The sequence below is a fragment of the Muscardinus avellanarius genome (assembly GCF_963383645.1).
Source record: "Muscardinus avellanarius genome assembly, chromosome: 2".
Taxonomy (NCBI): Eukaryota; Metazoa; Chordata; class Mammalia; order Rodentia; family Gliridae; genus Muscardinus; species Muscardinus avellanarius.
Window position 1 is genome coordinate 141,203,097 of NC_137787.1, and position 16,391 is coordinate 141,219,487.

Here is a 16,391-nt window from a genome sequence, read left to right on the forward strand (position 1 = left end):
TTAGATGTGGACAAAATTTGTGCTTGATGGGACTTGGAGTGGGTCTTGGTTTGATTTGGAGGGAGGGAGGGAGGGAGGGGGGAGGTTCATACTGGAGCCTGTGATTTTATTTTATTTTTTAATTTGAAATAGGATTTTACTAGGTTGCTAAGGCTGGCCTCAAACCAATGATCCTGTCTCAGCTTCCCAAGTATTGGGATTGCAGGTTTGTGCCACCTACCAGGCAGTGAAGAATTTTTTAAATAAGTGTCAGAGTATATTTTGTCAATTTATCAAGCTTTCACAGTGTTGTATAGTTGTAGGGAATGGGATTAAGGTTAAATTAGATTTGTGGCTTAAATCATAACAGTCATCAAAAATGCTAACTTTAGGAATACTATCACATATGTGATTAATTGATTTATTTGGTTCATTATTAAGTAAAGTACTTCCTCCTTATCTGTGCTTTTCACAGTTTGTTACCCAAGTTGAACTATAGTCTGACAATATATAATGGAACATTTCAGAAATAAATAAGTTTTAAATAACTTAGAGTATATTGTTATAATTGCTCTGTATTATTATTGTTGTTAATCTCTTACTGTGCCTAATTTACAAATTAAGTTATCGTAAGTTTGCATGTGTAGGGAAGAAACGCTATATATAGGGTTCAGTACTATCTGCAGTTTTAGGGATCAAGTTGAGATTTTGGAATCTATCCCCCACAGATAAGAGGAACTGCCATAGTATTTTTAAAATATTAATATATGTAAAGTGGTAAACCTTTATAAAGCAGTAAGAGCATACAATTAATAAGAGCCATAGGTGAGAACCAAAGGTAGATTTAAGGCTTATATTCTTTCATACTATACATAAATTTGTAAAACACTATGAAGGCAAATTGAAAAAAGTATAAGAGAAGAATGACCAAAGTGCTACATTATGGAAACATGGATAATTTTGTCTGGCAAACCAGAAAGCTTCACCAAGGATGTAACATTTGAGGTGAGCATTGTAAATAGGAGAAAGAAGTGGTGACAAATGTCAAAGGTGATGTAGCTGGGCCTAATGAAACATAACCAGTAATCCTAGCTACTCAAGATGCTAAGGAAGGAGAATCAACAAGTATGAGGCCAGTGTGGGCAATTTAGAGAGACCCTGTCTCAAAATAAAATTTAAAATAGGGCTGGGGATGTAGCTCAGCAGTAGAGTACTATTCTAGTATGTGTGGGGCCTTAGGCTCAATCCTCAGTAACCCCCTCCAAATAATAAATTTCATAGTGTTTATTGAGAGTTTAAAATGTGCCAGGCACTGTTAAGCACTTTTCATACGTTAAGCCATTTAATTTTCTTACAAAAATACTGTAGGATTGGTACTGCCATTTTCTCTATTATCTACGAATATGGTTTTATTTATTTATTTATTTATTTATTTTTTTTTTCGGTGGTACTGGGGTTCCTGGAAGCCCTTCTACCTCCAGGCTACACTCCCAGACCTATTTTTACATTTTTATTTGGAAACAGGGTCTCCTAAGCCAGCGCGCGGGGCTGGCTTCGAACCTGCGCGATCCTCCTGTTTCTGCCTCCCAAGCGCGGGGATTACAAGCGTGCGCCACCACGCCCGGCTACGAATGTGGTTTTAGAGAAGGGCTAGGGTAGAGCCAGGTATGGTGGTGCATGCTTGTAGTCCTCCTGAGACAAGAGGGATGCAGGTTCAAAGCCAACCTCAGCAACTTAGTAAGGACGTCCACAACTTAGAGCCTGTTTCCAAATAAATAAAATCAGGCTTAGAGATAGAATGTCTCTGGTTTCAATCCCCACTGCCACACACACAAAAAAAAGGACAGGTAGTTATTTGTCTAAAATCATACAACTGGCTGTTTTTTCAAGTTGAAAAAGCTATTTTAAGAATGAAAGGAAAGATATTAAGGACTTAAGAATATTTGGAGGTTTGAGAAAATACAGATAGATAGTAACTCATTAAATTTGTTAATTGACAGAATTTTTAATTTTATGTTGGAGTTTGGCTTTATCTTGTAATGAGCTCAGTCATGGAAGTGTTTTGATAGAAGAATGATATACTTGTATCTGTTATATACTCGTATAGTTATCTGTATCAGACAGATAATTTAGAAAAGGTATGGAGGGCTTGGAGTGGGAAAAATGTGAGTGTGGACAGACCTATTTTGCTGTCATACTGAGTTTAAGGGTTTTGAAAACTAGAACTAGTAATAGTAAGAATAGTCAAGGGAGGAAGATTTTTTAATAATAGGAGCTAAAGTAAGTAGAACTTGGGGAACTTATTATTCTTCTGTAGTATTTTTAAGAAGGAAGAGATGATACAGAGTTTGGATTATCAGTATATAATGGATTAATGAAAATACAAGCATTGAGTAAGATTATATAAGGGAGGTTGTATTTCAGAAAAAGGGCTAAAAATTGAACTCTAAAAAATCCCTTATATTTGAGCAGTGGAAGTAAAAGAAAAAAAAAACAGCAAAGGAGTTCAAAAAGTAGTGTGATGCGAGCCGGGCGTGGTTGTGCACGCTTGTAATCCCAGCATTTGGGAGGCTGAGACTGGAGGATTGCAGATAGCCTCAGCTATTTAGTGAGGTCCTCCGTAACTTAGTGAGACCCTGTTTCAAAATAAAAAATAGGGCAGGGGTGTAGCTTGGAGGTCGCACACCCTGGGTTTCATCCCCAGACCAGAAAAAAAAAAAAAAATGTGGTGTGATGGAGGCATAAATAATGAAGCAAAAAGAGGGAGAAAAATAAAGCAGAGATTTGGAAGGTTCTAGATCATACAGAGTATTGGATGTCACACTTAAGAATTGCACATCCTTTTATGTAGCTGTTAGGGAACTAGATAAATAGTAAAATTGTACTTTTATTGATAGTTCATACTACTTAGAGGGAATATAAATTATAGGGGAGATTAGAAATTATAGGGGAGTATTTCATAAAAATTATAGGGGAGATTAGGAAGGCACATTGATGGTGGTTTTGTGCTAGGGATGAGGGAAAATTAGATTCGGTATTGGATGGAGCTGAAATATCAGGATTAAGATGACCAGAGGAAACTTTAGAAAGACTTCGATGATAAATTTGCTGGATTTGATATGTATGGGTGATGAGAGGAAGGAGTCAGGGGGAGTAGAGATGTTTTTGTAGCTTGATTTTAGGGTAGGATGTAACAGAGCACTCGGGAGTAGAGAGAGGTATAACACAAGAGAGTTAAGAATTTATGAGAAGAAAACTAGTGAGAGTACAGTAAAAAAAAAAGGGTGGGTTGGGATGTGGAAACTGGTGGGTTTAGAAGCAAAACAAAATAATTGACCAGTGACTAGAGAGAAATCTAGCTAACACAGGTCATTTGTATCTATTTGCTTTCGGTCTGTTGTGTTGCTTATAATTTGTAATTACAGTAATTCTGAAGAGTCTGGTTTTCTTACCCTTTTCTAAGTTTTTCATCTATGACTTGAGAAGCCCAGATAATTTTCAGTATCATCTAACATCTAAATCAAATCTAGATTATTTTACTGATATCACCAGTGAAAATAATCAGTTGTAACAGAGTAGTTATGTGCTGAGACTAGATGGTTGGTGAGAGTTGGTGATGTGTGTTTGGGATTTCTGAGACCACTTTCAGGTTTGATGATTCTCTAAAAGGACTCACAGAACTCCAAAAGGTTGTTACAGTCATGCTTACAGCAAAGAGAGCAGGGAATGAAGGGAGGAAGTGAGAGAGGGAGGGAGGGGGAAAAAAGACACAGAGCAGCTAGGATGGGGTTCAGGAGAGTCCAGGTTCCAGTTGTCCCTCCTCAAGTGGAATTATAGAGACAGCACTTAGTTATCCCAGCACTGATGTGTAACAACTTGTATAAATTGCCAGTCAGGGTAGCTCCTGAACATTGGCATTCAGGAGTTTTGTCTGGGAGGATCACACATGGCATGGGTTGTGTGCTACTTAGTTTTTTGCCCTTCCCACAAGTCAAACTCATATAGCAAGACCCAGGGTCCAGGGCCCCAGGAAATCAAAGAGAAGTATTTTCCATAAATTGAATTGTCATAGCTATCTGTCATAGCCCAAAGCATTAGGCCTGTAAAAGGTTGTTATTAGACTCAGACTGTACTTACTAATAGCAAATTTTCATTTATGTGTCTAACATTATTTGGTAGCATGTATACCGGAGGTAACACAAATCAGTAAAGCTCTTCTAGCTGAGCATATCTTTATTGTAAGACTTTTGATTGCTAGAGATTTCATGTGCTCACATGATAGAAGTTTTGTTTTGTTTTGTTTTGTGGTACTAGGGATGGAACCTAGGGGCAAACCTCCAGGCTACACTCCCAGACCGTTTTTTTATATTTTATTTGGAAACAGGGTCTCACTAAGTTGCTGAGAGCCTCACTAAGTATCTGAGGCTGGCTTCGAACCTGCATGATCCTCCTGTCTCAGCCTCTCAAGTATTGGGATTACAAGCGTACACCACCATGCCTGGTCACATTATAGAAGTTTTGAAGATTGTTATTTCAAAAAACAGACCCTTGTAGAGTTTTTAATCTTGGTTCATGGGTGTATGTCTCCTATTATATATTCCTAGATCAGTTTCTAGAAGTCATCAAACCTCTAAAATACTGGTGAAGTAAAGTTGTAAAGCTTTTTAGCAGTGAAAAGCAAACACAAATAGTGAAATATAATTAAAGTAGCTCAGAATTGCTGAAGATCTTGTTGGCATGTGATCAATTAGATTATTAGCTAGAAGAAAAAGAGTATATATTCACTGATTATTAGTAATCATAAAAGCCAGGTCATTTGGCATAGAAAAAATAAACAGTAGAGGGAGAAGTATAAAATAGCTAAGGTAGCCCAGATGTTTGGAAAAGACAGTAACAGGTAACATTATGAGCATCAAAGACATTGAGTAGCTCTCAGCTTTATAATGGAGATGAGGAATGCAATCTGAAGAAACTAGAATGATCCAATAATTTTATACTGTGATATTTTCATTTAAAAAAAATTTTAAGCAACGTTTTTGAATGAATGAAAGCCCAATGTATTTTAAAACAAAGAAAGACTAAAAGAGAGTGCAGTTTCAGGGATCTAAGGCCTTTTTTTTTTTTTTTTTTTTTTTTTTTTTTTTTTTTGGTGGTATTGGGATTCCTGGAAGCCCTTCTACCTCCAGGATACACTCCCACGGGCTACACTCCCAGACCTATTTTTTTAACTTTTTTTATGTGGAAACAGGGTCTCTTAAACCAGCAAGGCTGGCTCTGAACCAGCGCAATCCTCCTGTCTCCGCCTCCCAAGCGCTGGGATTACAAGTGTGCGCCACCACACCCGGCCTAAGTCCCATTCTGGCTGATCTCCCCACCATCTAGTCTTTGAATATGGTCATGGCGACACCATTGAAAATTATGAACTAATTGCACCCTCAAATTCTTACTACCTAAGTGTCTGTATATTACTTAGGAAAAAAATGGTTTTCTGCTAATAGTAATGAAAACAAAGATTTCATTTTGGAGTCTCCTAAAACATTGCAGGGAAAAGCAGAATATCATTTTGTGCAGGATTCTGTTTTGTGGACATGGTTTATTCAGATTCACTGTTCTAGATAGGCATTTAGGCTATGTCTGGAATATTGCAAATACTAATGTGGCAGTGAGTATTGTGTCTTTTCATATTAACAGAGATAAAATATTTTTATGGTAAATTCCTGGAAGCAGGATTGTTGGATCAGAGTGAATGTGTTTGTAATTTCATTATTGCCAAATTCCCCAGTTTTTAAAGGATTGTGCCATTTTGCCTTCCCAGAAGCAGCATATATAAGTGACTTTCTTTATAGCCTTACTATAGAATGTGTTGTCACATTTTAAATTTTTGCTTGTCTGATAGTTAAGAAACTATCTCCATTTTAATTTGCATTTCACTTGTTATGAGTGGAATCGAATATGATTTCGTTTGTTTAAGGGCCATTTCTATGTTTTTTTTGTGTGTGTGTGTGGTGCTGGGGGTGGAATGCAGGGGCTTTTCTACCTCCGGGCTATACTCCCAGACCTATTTTTTTATACTTTATTTTGGAAACAGGGTCTCACTAAGTTGCTGAGAGTCTCACTAAGTAGCTGAGGCTGGCTTCGAACCTGTGTGATCCTGCTGTCTCAGCCTCCCAAGTGCTGGGATTACAAGCGTGCGCCACCATGCCCAGCTCTGTGTATGTTTTTGAAGTAAGCTTCATATTTAGCTTTTCTTTTTTTTTTTTTTTTTTTTTTTTTTATTGGTGCACTGTATTCATACATCATAGTGGGATACAAACTTTTGTAGACATACATGCACACATCGCCCAGTCAGCCCCCACCCGATCCCCACCCCATTCTCTCCCCATCCCTCCCTCCCATGCTTGGCTTAGTGGTTGACATCTAGTATTATAGCAATTTATCCAAAATTAAAAATGATAATCTCACATAACAGTTTCATTTGTCTGATACCAAGCTTTTGATGACTTAAAGATAACATTTCAATATTTCTTTTTGCTTTCTTTCTTACCAGAGAATATTTTTTTCTTTTTTTTTTTAGGTGAAACTATCATATATTTATTTTTCAGAAAAAAATCTATCCTGATATGGAATATGGACTCTAGATACCCAAAACAATCTCGAAGCAAAAACAAAGCTAGAAGATGTATATTTTCTGATTTCAAACCATATAAAGCTACAATAATTGAAACAGTGTAGTACTGTTCTAAAGGCAGATATATAGACCATTGGAGTTAAATACAAGCCTAGAGCTAACTTCTTCCCTATATTTTCAAGTTATTTTTGACAAGGTTTCCACGAACAATTGGTGGTGGAAATAATAATCTTTTAACTAAATATTGTTGAAAAATAATAATTACATGGAAAAGAATAAAATTGGACCCTTACCTAATCCCACATACAAGTATTAACTCAAAATAGATAAAAGACCTAAATATAAATCTTAAGACTATAAACTTTTAGGAGAAAATCTGGGTCATAAAACCTCACAACATTGAAATTGGCAGTGATTTCTTGGATATGATTTCAATGGCACAGGCAACAGAAGAATATACAAACTCCCTAAAAAATAAAAGAAAATATTGTATATCCAAAGACAATGTAAACAGAGTTAAAAGTTACTAATAGAATTGGATAAAATATTTCCAAATGCTATATCTGAAGGTATATTAATATTCCAACTAGAAATCCTAAAAATTAACAACAATAAAGGCAAACAATACAATTTAGAGATAGGTAAAAGACTAACATAAATAATGAATCTCCACAGATAACCAATCTTAGTTGTCTGTTGGATGGAAACTCTTGTTTCTCTGGTTCTGGTGAGTGTTACCTATTTCTTCTTTGTAGTTAATCTCTTTGAGTATTTTCTCTAGCGCTGGTTTTGAAGACATAAATTCCTTCAGTTTCTGTTTGTCATGGAAGCTTCTTATTTCCCCATCTGATTTGATAGAAAGTTTTGCTGGGTAGGAAATTTTTGGCTGGAAGTTGTTTTCTTTCAGAGTTTGGAATATGTTACTCCAAGCCCTTCTGGCTCTCATGACTTGGTTTGGGAAGTCTGGAGTGATTCTAATTGGTTTGCCTCTGAATGTCACTTGGCCCTTTGTTTTTGTTGCCTTTAAGATTCTCTGCTTGGCTTCCACATTGGTCATTTTGACAATTATATGGCGTGGGGATCCTCTTCTCGGATCCTGTCTAAAGGGAGTTCTATAAGTTTCCTGGATCTGTGTATCAACCTCTTGCTCTATATTTGGAAAATTTTCTGCTATTACTTCCTTGAAGAGATTGTTGATCCCTTTGGTATCACTTTCTTTTCCCTCCTCTATTCCAATTATTCTTAGGTTAGCTCTCTTAAGATGGACCCATATTTCTTCAATGTCAGATTCCTGCTGTTGGATATCTTTTTCTAGATTAGAAACTATGCATTCATTTTTGGATTGCTCATCTTCTAAGAGCGAGATTCTGTTCTCCATGTGGTCTAATCGGTTGTTTGTGCTTTGAATTGAGGCCTTTACTTCATTAATTGCATTCTTTATCTCTTTTTGGCTCTCTCTGAGTTCTTTTCGAAGCACCTCTATTATTTCTACAGTTATTTTCCTGATTTGATCTTCTAGAAATCTCTGATTTTCTGTTTTATCAGGTTCTGATGTTGTGGGGTTGTGCACATTCATTACTTCAGTGTTATTCCTCTTTCCCATGATTTCGGAGGTTTGTGCCTTCTCTGGGTTCTTCCCTTGGGTCACTATGGCTTCACTTAAGGTGCTCTGGATCTCGAGTCTGTATTATCTCAGACCCTACTACTCCTTTACTGGGTTGTATCACAGAGTCTCCGACCCAGGGAGTCGATAGAGGCTGCTTTAAACTATGGGGGGTGCCAGGTTGCACGCTCTCCTATGGTGTGATATCTCTGCCACCACCACTCCCTCACTGGGTCAAGTCCCAGGAGGCACAATACTGGGATTTCTCCTCTGTGGCCCGCAATTTGACTCACTGTTCTTGAGTACGTAGATATAGCTGTACTGGACTCGGTGAATTCACTGCTGCTGCCGCCGCCGGTGGCAATATGGCGCCTCTGCCACGCCCTCGGCCATGAGGCTGGCGTATTTTTTCTTCTCTGGTTTTGATTTCTACTCTGAATCCCTGCAGCGTGTGCTGAGCTCAGCCACTGGGAGCTTTAAATGCTGTCTATGCCGAAAGATCCCGCCTGGCTGTTCCGCATCGGCTCACCTCGGCTTGCTGTAGCCGTCCGCTGAGTTCGCCGCTGCCACCGGCAGTATGGCGCTGCTGCCGCGTCCTCGGGCGCGTGTGTCTCCTCTGTGGCCCTGAGCTCTGTTCTCAGTCCGCTTTCTCTCTGGAGCCTGGTGGTTTTTTTGTTTTTCTGGTGATGGTGTTTTCTGGCTATGAAAGGCGCTCTTTTTGTGGTAATGGAGATTGGTTGTTAGCGGGACTCTTAAGCCCCGCTTTTCTCGGTCGCCATCTTCCCGGAAGACATAAACATCTTAACGGAGGAAAAGTTTTGATCATCCATATTTAGCTTTTCTATTGGATTTATGTATGTATGTATGCATTTATTTATTGTACTAGGGATTGAACCAGAAGGCATTCCATTTCTGAGCTACACCTTCAGTCCCATTTTATTTTTTGTTTTGAAACAAAGTCTCATGAGGTTGATGAGAGTCACTATTTGCTAAGGGTTGTTCTCAAACTTGCAGTCATCCTGCCTCAGCCTCCCAAGTACTGGGATTACAGTAGACACGCATCACCATACCCGGCCTCTAGCAGATTTTTAGTCTCTTTTTCATGTTTAAGAGTTTGTTGTTTTACTGATTGACTTAGGAGCATTCTACTTCCAAGATGCACTCCCAGCCCTTTTTATTTTTTCAGCGTTGGCATCTATTGACTGTCTTTTCTCTTACATTGAGTTTTTCTGGTTGTTGGCCTGGTGAGTTACATCAGTTGTAGCCTGTGCATTTGGGTGTTAATGTTCTGAGCCTCTGGTGTCTATGTCAATCTTACTATATTACTACTAGATGGCATCTTGGCTTTGTTGGCACACAACAGTGTACATACCTGCCGCAGGGAGGTCTGCACACTGCTTCAGTGGAGTAATAGATAGTCAGCTCTCAGGTTCATGCCATTTGCTTCTGTCCTCCACTTAGGAAGTCATAACATCTCTATTTTCCAGAACATAGAACATTTGCAAATTAGTCTTTAACTCTGTTTTTTAAGTTTTTCACTCTTACCACCACATTTCTGTTAGTTCTTTGACCTACAGTGATATAGTCAATGCTCGTTATCAGTCCTTTTGTTGAAGTTTCCCCAGTCACTTGTTAGATAAATGAAGCTCATGCTATAGACAAGGAAAGGAGTTGGCATATTCTTCTCTAAGGATGTAGCGCGTAAATATTTTAGGCTTTGCAAGCAGTATGATCTCTGTCCCTCCTCTTCTCTGAAGTCGTTGCTCAGATAGGCTTTGGACTGTGGTCCATACAAAGCTAGAATTTAATTCTTTCTCTATTATGTACAGTTAATTTTAAATTGTTAGCTGAGTCTTGGTACTGGAGGTATGGGTTGTACATGATTTTATTTGTTTTTCATATTCATCTCTTGGCTTGTTTTGTTTTTGCGTGGTAATGGGGATTGAACCCAGGGACCTTTTACCCCTGAGCTATACTCCCAAGCCCTATTTTTATTAATTTATGTATTTATTTATTTATTTGGTGGTACTTGGGATGGAACCCAGGGGCCTTCTACCTCCGGGCTACACGCCAAGACCTATTTTGTATTTTATTTGGAAACAGGGTCTTGCTAAGTTGCTGAGAGTCTCACTAAGTAGCTGAGGCTGGCTTTGAACCGTGCGATCCTCCTGTCTCAGCCTCCCAAGCACGGGGATTACAAGCGTGCGCCACTACACCCGGCTTATTTTTTATTTTGAAACGGGATCTCATTAAGCTGCCAAAGGTCTTGCTAAGTTGCTGAAACTGGCCTCAAACCCATGATCTTCCTGTCTCAGCCTCTCCAGTACTGGGATTATAGGCATGTGCCATCACATGAGGCTCATCTGTTTGCTTTCTTGAAGGATATGAATTCAGGTAGCTGCTAATATTTTAGGGTAACAACATATCTTTAGTTTAGATACCATATAAGAAATACCTTTGGGCCGAGCGTGGTGGCACTCGCTTGTAATCCCCGCGCTTGGGAGATGGAGACAGGACGATCGTGATGGTTCGAAGCCAGCCTCCCTGGCTTAAGAGACCCTGTTTTCAAATAAAAATAGAAAAAATAGGTCTGGGAGTGTAGCCCGGAGGTAAAAGGTTTTCCAGGAACCCCAGGGCCACCAAAAAAAGAAAAAAGGGGGGAAAAAAAGAAATACCTTTGGATTTCATATAAGAGCCATGTTTATATTTCTCTGTGAAGACATCAAGAAAAACTACATACAAGCTCTTTGACCTTATAAAAGTCACCAAAGCTCTAAGCCTATTTTGTCTTATTTGCAAATATAGAATGAGGGAGGGCATGATTTGTACTCTTATGTTTCAAGAGCTTTGCAAACAAATATTTTCACCAGATGAAGTTAAAGTGTGAAGGCATTTCTTTTATCTTTTTAGTAGTCTGAAAAATCATATTGCTGAATACGTTTGAAAACTAGTAGAGTGGATATGTAATCTTTTTGGTGTCTTCTAGACTTAAAGCAGCTTAATGCATTGGCCTTTTATCTAAAATGTTTTCATGTAATTATTAGGTACCTAGTTTGTGGGGGGCAGGAAAATTACATTTCTACCTTTTTTATATTTTTATTTTATTTATTTTTGCAGGTCTGGGGATGGAACCCAGGGGCATTTGACCTCCGAGCTACACCCCCTGCCCTATTTTTTAGTCTTTATTTTGAAACCAGATCTCACTTGAGTTGCAGAGGGCCTCACTAAGTAGCTGAGACTGTCCGTGAACCGTGATCCTCCAGGTCTCAGCCTCCCGAATGCTGGGATTACAAGCATGCGCCACCACGCCGGGCACTTTTCTACCTTTTTTAAAATGTATTTTTTAAAATGTATCCATCTGATACATGTTTTCAGAACCGTATATTCAGAACCAGGATAGAAGTTGTCTCACTCTTCAGTGCATCTCCCAGGAGCCAGGTGTGGTGGCGCAGGCTTGTAATCCCTGTGTTTGGGGGCTGAGACAGGAGGATCGTGGTTCACGGATAGCCTCAACTACTTAGTGAGGCCCTCTGCAACTCAGTGAGACCCTGTTTCAAAATAAAGAATAAAAAATAGGGCTGAGGGTATAGCTCAGAGGTAGAATGCCCTGGGTTCCATCCCCAGGACCACACACACAAAAAAAGTGATCTGGGGTAGGCATTGAGAGAAAGGTAAGATGTCTACCACTCAATAAGTTCATCACAAAGCAGATGTCTTTGTCTCCAAGCTAAAACATTACTTTTTCTGTCACCACTCTTGAGTTATATTATTTATTTTAAGCATTGCAACAAATATACCAATGGGTTATTCTTTCTTCCTGTAGATTCTCGTAGACACTGTTTGGGCTCTGTCATACCTGACAGATGGAGGTAACGAGCAGATACAGATGGTTATTGATTCTGGGGTTGTGCCATTTCTTGTGCCCCTTCTGAGCCACCAGGAAGTAAAAGTTCAAGTAAGTATTTTTCATTTTTTCTTACATAGAATTCTGTCTTCCCTAGCCAGTTAGTTGTATAACCAGGCTTTAATTATGTTATAATAATTCTCCTTGAGATTACTTGGCTAGTCTCCTGAGCCTGATTTTTGTTGATTTCCAAACCTTTCACACCCAGGTTCTTTACTGAGATTTAGAACCATGGAGCCTGATCCCTTGTATATATCCTTTAAAAACTCCTTCAAGCATTCCATTGTCATTTCAGCCAGACAGAAATAAAATGGATCATACTCCACAAAGTTCCTTCTCTCCCAATGTCCCCTTTCAGTGCACAGCATGGTCTAAGCTAGATTCCTTGATTCCTCCTTTCTTTTCTTTTTTTAAAAATTATTTTGGGGTACTGAGGGTTATACCCAGGGGCATTCTATATCCAAACTATATCCCCATCCCAGTGTTCTGGACAAATTGCTAAAGCTGTCCTCAAACCTGCAATCCTCCTGTCTCAGCCTCACAAGTACTAGGTTTATAAGTATGCACCACTACTCCCATCTGATTTCTCTTATTCCCATTCTGTTACCAAATCTTTTCAGTTCTTCTCAGACAGATTTCAAATCTCACTTCTTATCTATATAAAGCCAAAGACTTAATTTAACAGTTATTTCTTTCTCCCATATGATTGTAATAGCCTCCTAACTACACAGCCTCTTTCTCTCTGGCTCCGATTAGGGGTAGGCAACTGTTAGATCTGCTCATACTTTTTTTTTAGAGTGTGTGTGTGTGTGTGTGTGTGTGTGTGTGTGTGTGTGTGTGTGGTGCTGGGGATTGAACCCAGGAGCATTCTACCTCTGAGCTACACCCCCAGCCCCATTTTATTTTTTGTTTGAAACGGGATCTCACTTGATTGCCAAGTCTCATTAGATTATTGAGACTGGTCTTGAACCTCAATCCTCCTGTCCTAGCCTAGGTTTATCTTTTTTTTTTTTTTTTCCTTCAATACTGGAGATGGAACCCAGGGACATTCTACCTCCGAGCTACACCCCCAGCCCTATTTTTTTTATTCTTTATTTTTAAAACAGGGTCTCATCAAGTTGCAAAGGACCTCACTAAGTTAGCCGAGGCTGGCAGCAAACCATGATCCTCCTGTCTCGGCCTCCCAAATACTGGGATAATAAGCATATACCACCATACCCAGCTTTGAATCTTTTTTCCTAACAATTTTTCACATAATTTTTTCCATAAAGTTCCATTTTTCACATCAGAGTAATGTTCTGTTACTCAGTCTTCTTCTTAATTGCTTTGTGTAAGGATGAAATAAATGTTAATTGTTTGCTCCTTAGGTTTTTACGTTTCCTCAGGATTATAAAAAATAAGGAATCAGCATCATTATAAACAAATATACAGCCAACCACAACAAATAAATATACAACCCATCCCAGGATTTAGGAGGCTGAGATAGGAAAATCAAAGGTTTAAGGACAACCTCAGCTAGTAGGAAGACTTATCAACCTAGCAAGACCCTATTTCAAAATAAAAATAGAATAAGGTTGGTGCTGTAGCTCAGAGATAGAATGTCCCTGGGTTCAATCCCCAGTACCACACAGACTAAATAAATAAGTAAATAAATAAACAAACAAACTTATAGAAAATATTTTCATCCCCTCCCCAGACTGCAGCTCTTAGAGCGGTTGGCAACATAGTGACTGGCACTGATGAGCAGACTCAGGTTGTTCTCAATTGTGACGTCCTGTCGCACTTTCCAAATCTCTTATCACACCCAAAAGAGAAGATAAATAAGGTAAGGCATGTAATGTCCTCACCAGTGTATTTCTTTCTTGTGAGTCTCATTTTTCAGTTAAAAATGTCTCTATTACTACATTGATTTGTTTTGTTTCAACTTTTAATTGCTTCTTTTGAGTGCTGCTGTTGATCATCAGAATTAGAAAATCATCATGAGTGCTGTGATCATCATAGAATTAGAAAATATTTTTAGACTACTATGTTTTTTGTAGATTAAGCAGTAACAACAGCACTCAGTAACCACTAGGTGAAGTACATACACAATCTCCCTCTGGAGTGGCTAGGGTCTCTTGTAAACAAATAGATGGGAATGTAATGACCTACAAAATTAGAGTGACCTGAATATCTAGTGCCTAAATTCAAGGACCTAAAAAAATTGCTCTTTTAAGATTCAAGTTTAATATTATTGGTTGTGTTATATGCAATTAAGTACTTGTCTTTTTGTGTCTGAATTATTTCACAAAGCATGTTTTCAGAGTTCATCCAAATGGTAACATGGATCAGAACTTCATTTTTTTTTATGACTGAATATTTTATTGTAGGTTTATACTATATTTTGTTTAGCCATTCACTTACTGATTGATGCTTGGGTTTTCACTTTTGGGCTATTCTTTGTAATGCTGCAGTGAATATTGACATAAATACCTGTTGGAGTCCTTGCTTTAGTCACTTTGGGTATATATCTAGGAAAAGACTGAATCGTGGCAATCCTGTGGTAACTTTTTAAGGAACTACTGAACTGTTTTCCCTAGTGGCTTCATCATTTTGCATTCCACCAACAGTGTGTTAGAGTTTCAATTGTTCCACATTTTGCCAGGATTTATTTTTCTTTAAAAATACTGTATCTGCTGGGCGTGGTGGCGCACGTTTGTAATCCCAGCATTCGGGAGGCTGAGACCGGAGGATCGCGGTTTGCGGACAGCCTCAGCTACTTACTGAGGCCCTCTGCAACTCAGTGAGACCCAGTTTCAAAATAAAGTATAAAAAATAGGGCAGGGGGTGTAGCTTGGAGGTCAAATGCCCCTGGGTTCCATCCCCAGACCCACAATAAATAAATAGATAAATAAATAGATAAATAAATAATATATACTGTATCTATTCTTGTTGGGCGTGGTGGTGCAGGCTTGTAAATCCCAGTGCTTTGGAAACTGAGACAGGAGGAGCACAAAGGTTCAAAGCCAGCCTCAGCTACTTAGTAAGGCTCTCAGCAATTTAGTGAGACCCTGTTTCCAAATAAAGTATAAAATAGGTCTTGGAGTGTAGCCCAGTAGAAAAGCCCCTGGGTTCCATTCCCAGTACCACAAAAGAAAAAGAAAAAAAGGAAAAAAAAAAAAAAAAAATATATATATATATATATATATATATTCTCTTATAAGTACAATACATATCTTATTGTAGTTTTAAGTTATTTGCAATTTAGTGCAGTTTTATCTACCTAAAATCCTACCTTGCCCAAACACAACAAAATGGATCATTTCTTCTTCTACCTAGAGAATATATATGCTTTGCATCATGACACCCTACAGGTAGTTTGTCAACTTGATCTATTTTGCCTCAGCACTTTAATTCAAAATTTTCAAACCTACAAAAATTGCAAGAATAATATAGTGAACACCTATATACTTTAAACACAGGTTCATGATTGGTTATCATCTTACCAGGGTGGATAGCAGAATAAATTTTTAGTTAATGCTTGCTCTTGTGGAGGAGGAAAAAATACGCCAGTGACACTAACATTACAATAAGCCGATTCGTGACTTGTACTTTTTTTTTTTTTTTTTTTTTTTGGTACTGGAGATTAAGCTCAGGGGCTGTCTACAACCTCTGAGCTGTATCCCTAGCCCATTTATTTATTTATTTATTTATTTATTTATTTATTATTTATTTATTTATTTATTTATTGTGGTTCTGGGGAGGATTCAACCTCCGAGCTACACCAGTGCCTTTTTTTCTTTTTTTTTTTTTTTTCGTGGTACTGGGATTCCTGGAAACCCTTCTATCCCTGGGCTATACTCCCAGACCTATTTTTTTTTATATATACTTTTTTATTTGGAAACAGGGTCTCTTAAGCCAGCACGACTGGCTTCAAACCTGCGTGATCCTCCTGTCTCTGCCTACCAAGCGCAGGGGTTACAAGCGTGTGTCCCCATGCCCAGCCCAGTTCCTTTTTATCTTTTTATTTTAAAACAGCATCTCAGAAAGTTGCTGAAGATTTCCCCTATTTGCTGAGGCTGGCCTGGAACCTATGATCCTGTCTTAGTTTCCCAAGTATTGGCATTACAAGCATGTATCATTATACCCAGCTTGTAAATTTTTAATGTTAGTATATTTTTGTTATACAGACTCATTTTTGACTAGTTAGTATGTTTAATTTCTATGGATTATGTCAATGAGTGTAACTTGTAAATTTTTAAAAAGAACACAATTCACCCATAAATGAAGTAGTTTAA

The 16,391-nt window shown here is 38.3% G+C and overlaps 1 protein-coding gene across 1 annotated transcript in view; it reads left to right on the plus strand.

The window, feature by feature from the left end:
* KPNA3 (karyopherin subunit alpha 3) overlaps nucleotides 1–16,391 on the plus strand; it is a gene marked incomplete at both ends in the record, with an annotated part of 86,258 nt that overhangs the window by 64,337 nt on the left and 5,530 nt on the right. The window contains 2 exons of the mRNA XM_080688977.1: nucleotides 12,034–12,165; nucleotides 13,811–13,939. Coding sequence (XP_080545103.1) covers nucleotides 12,034–12,165; nucleotides 13,811–13,939 — 261 coding nt within the window. The remainder of the gene's footprint in view (nucleotides 1–12,033; nucleotides 12,166–13,810; nucleotides 13,940–16,391) is intronic.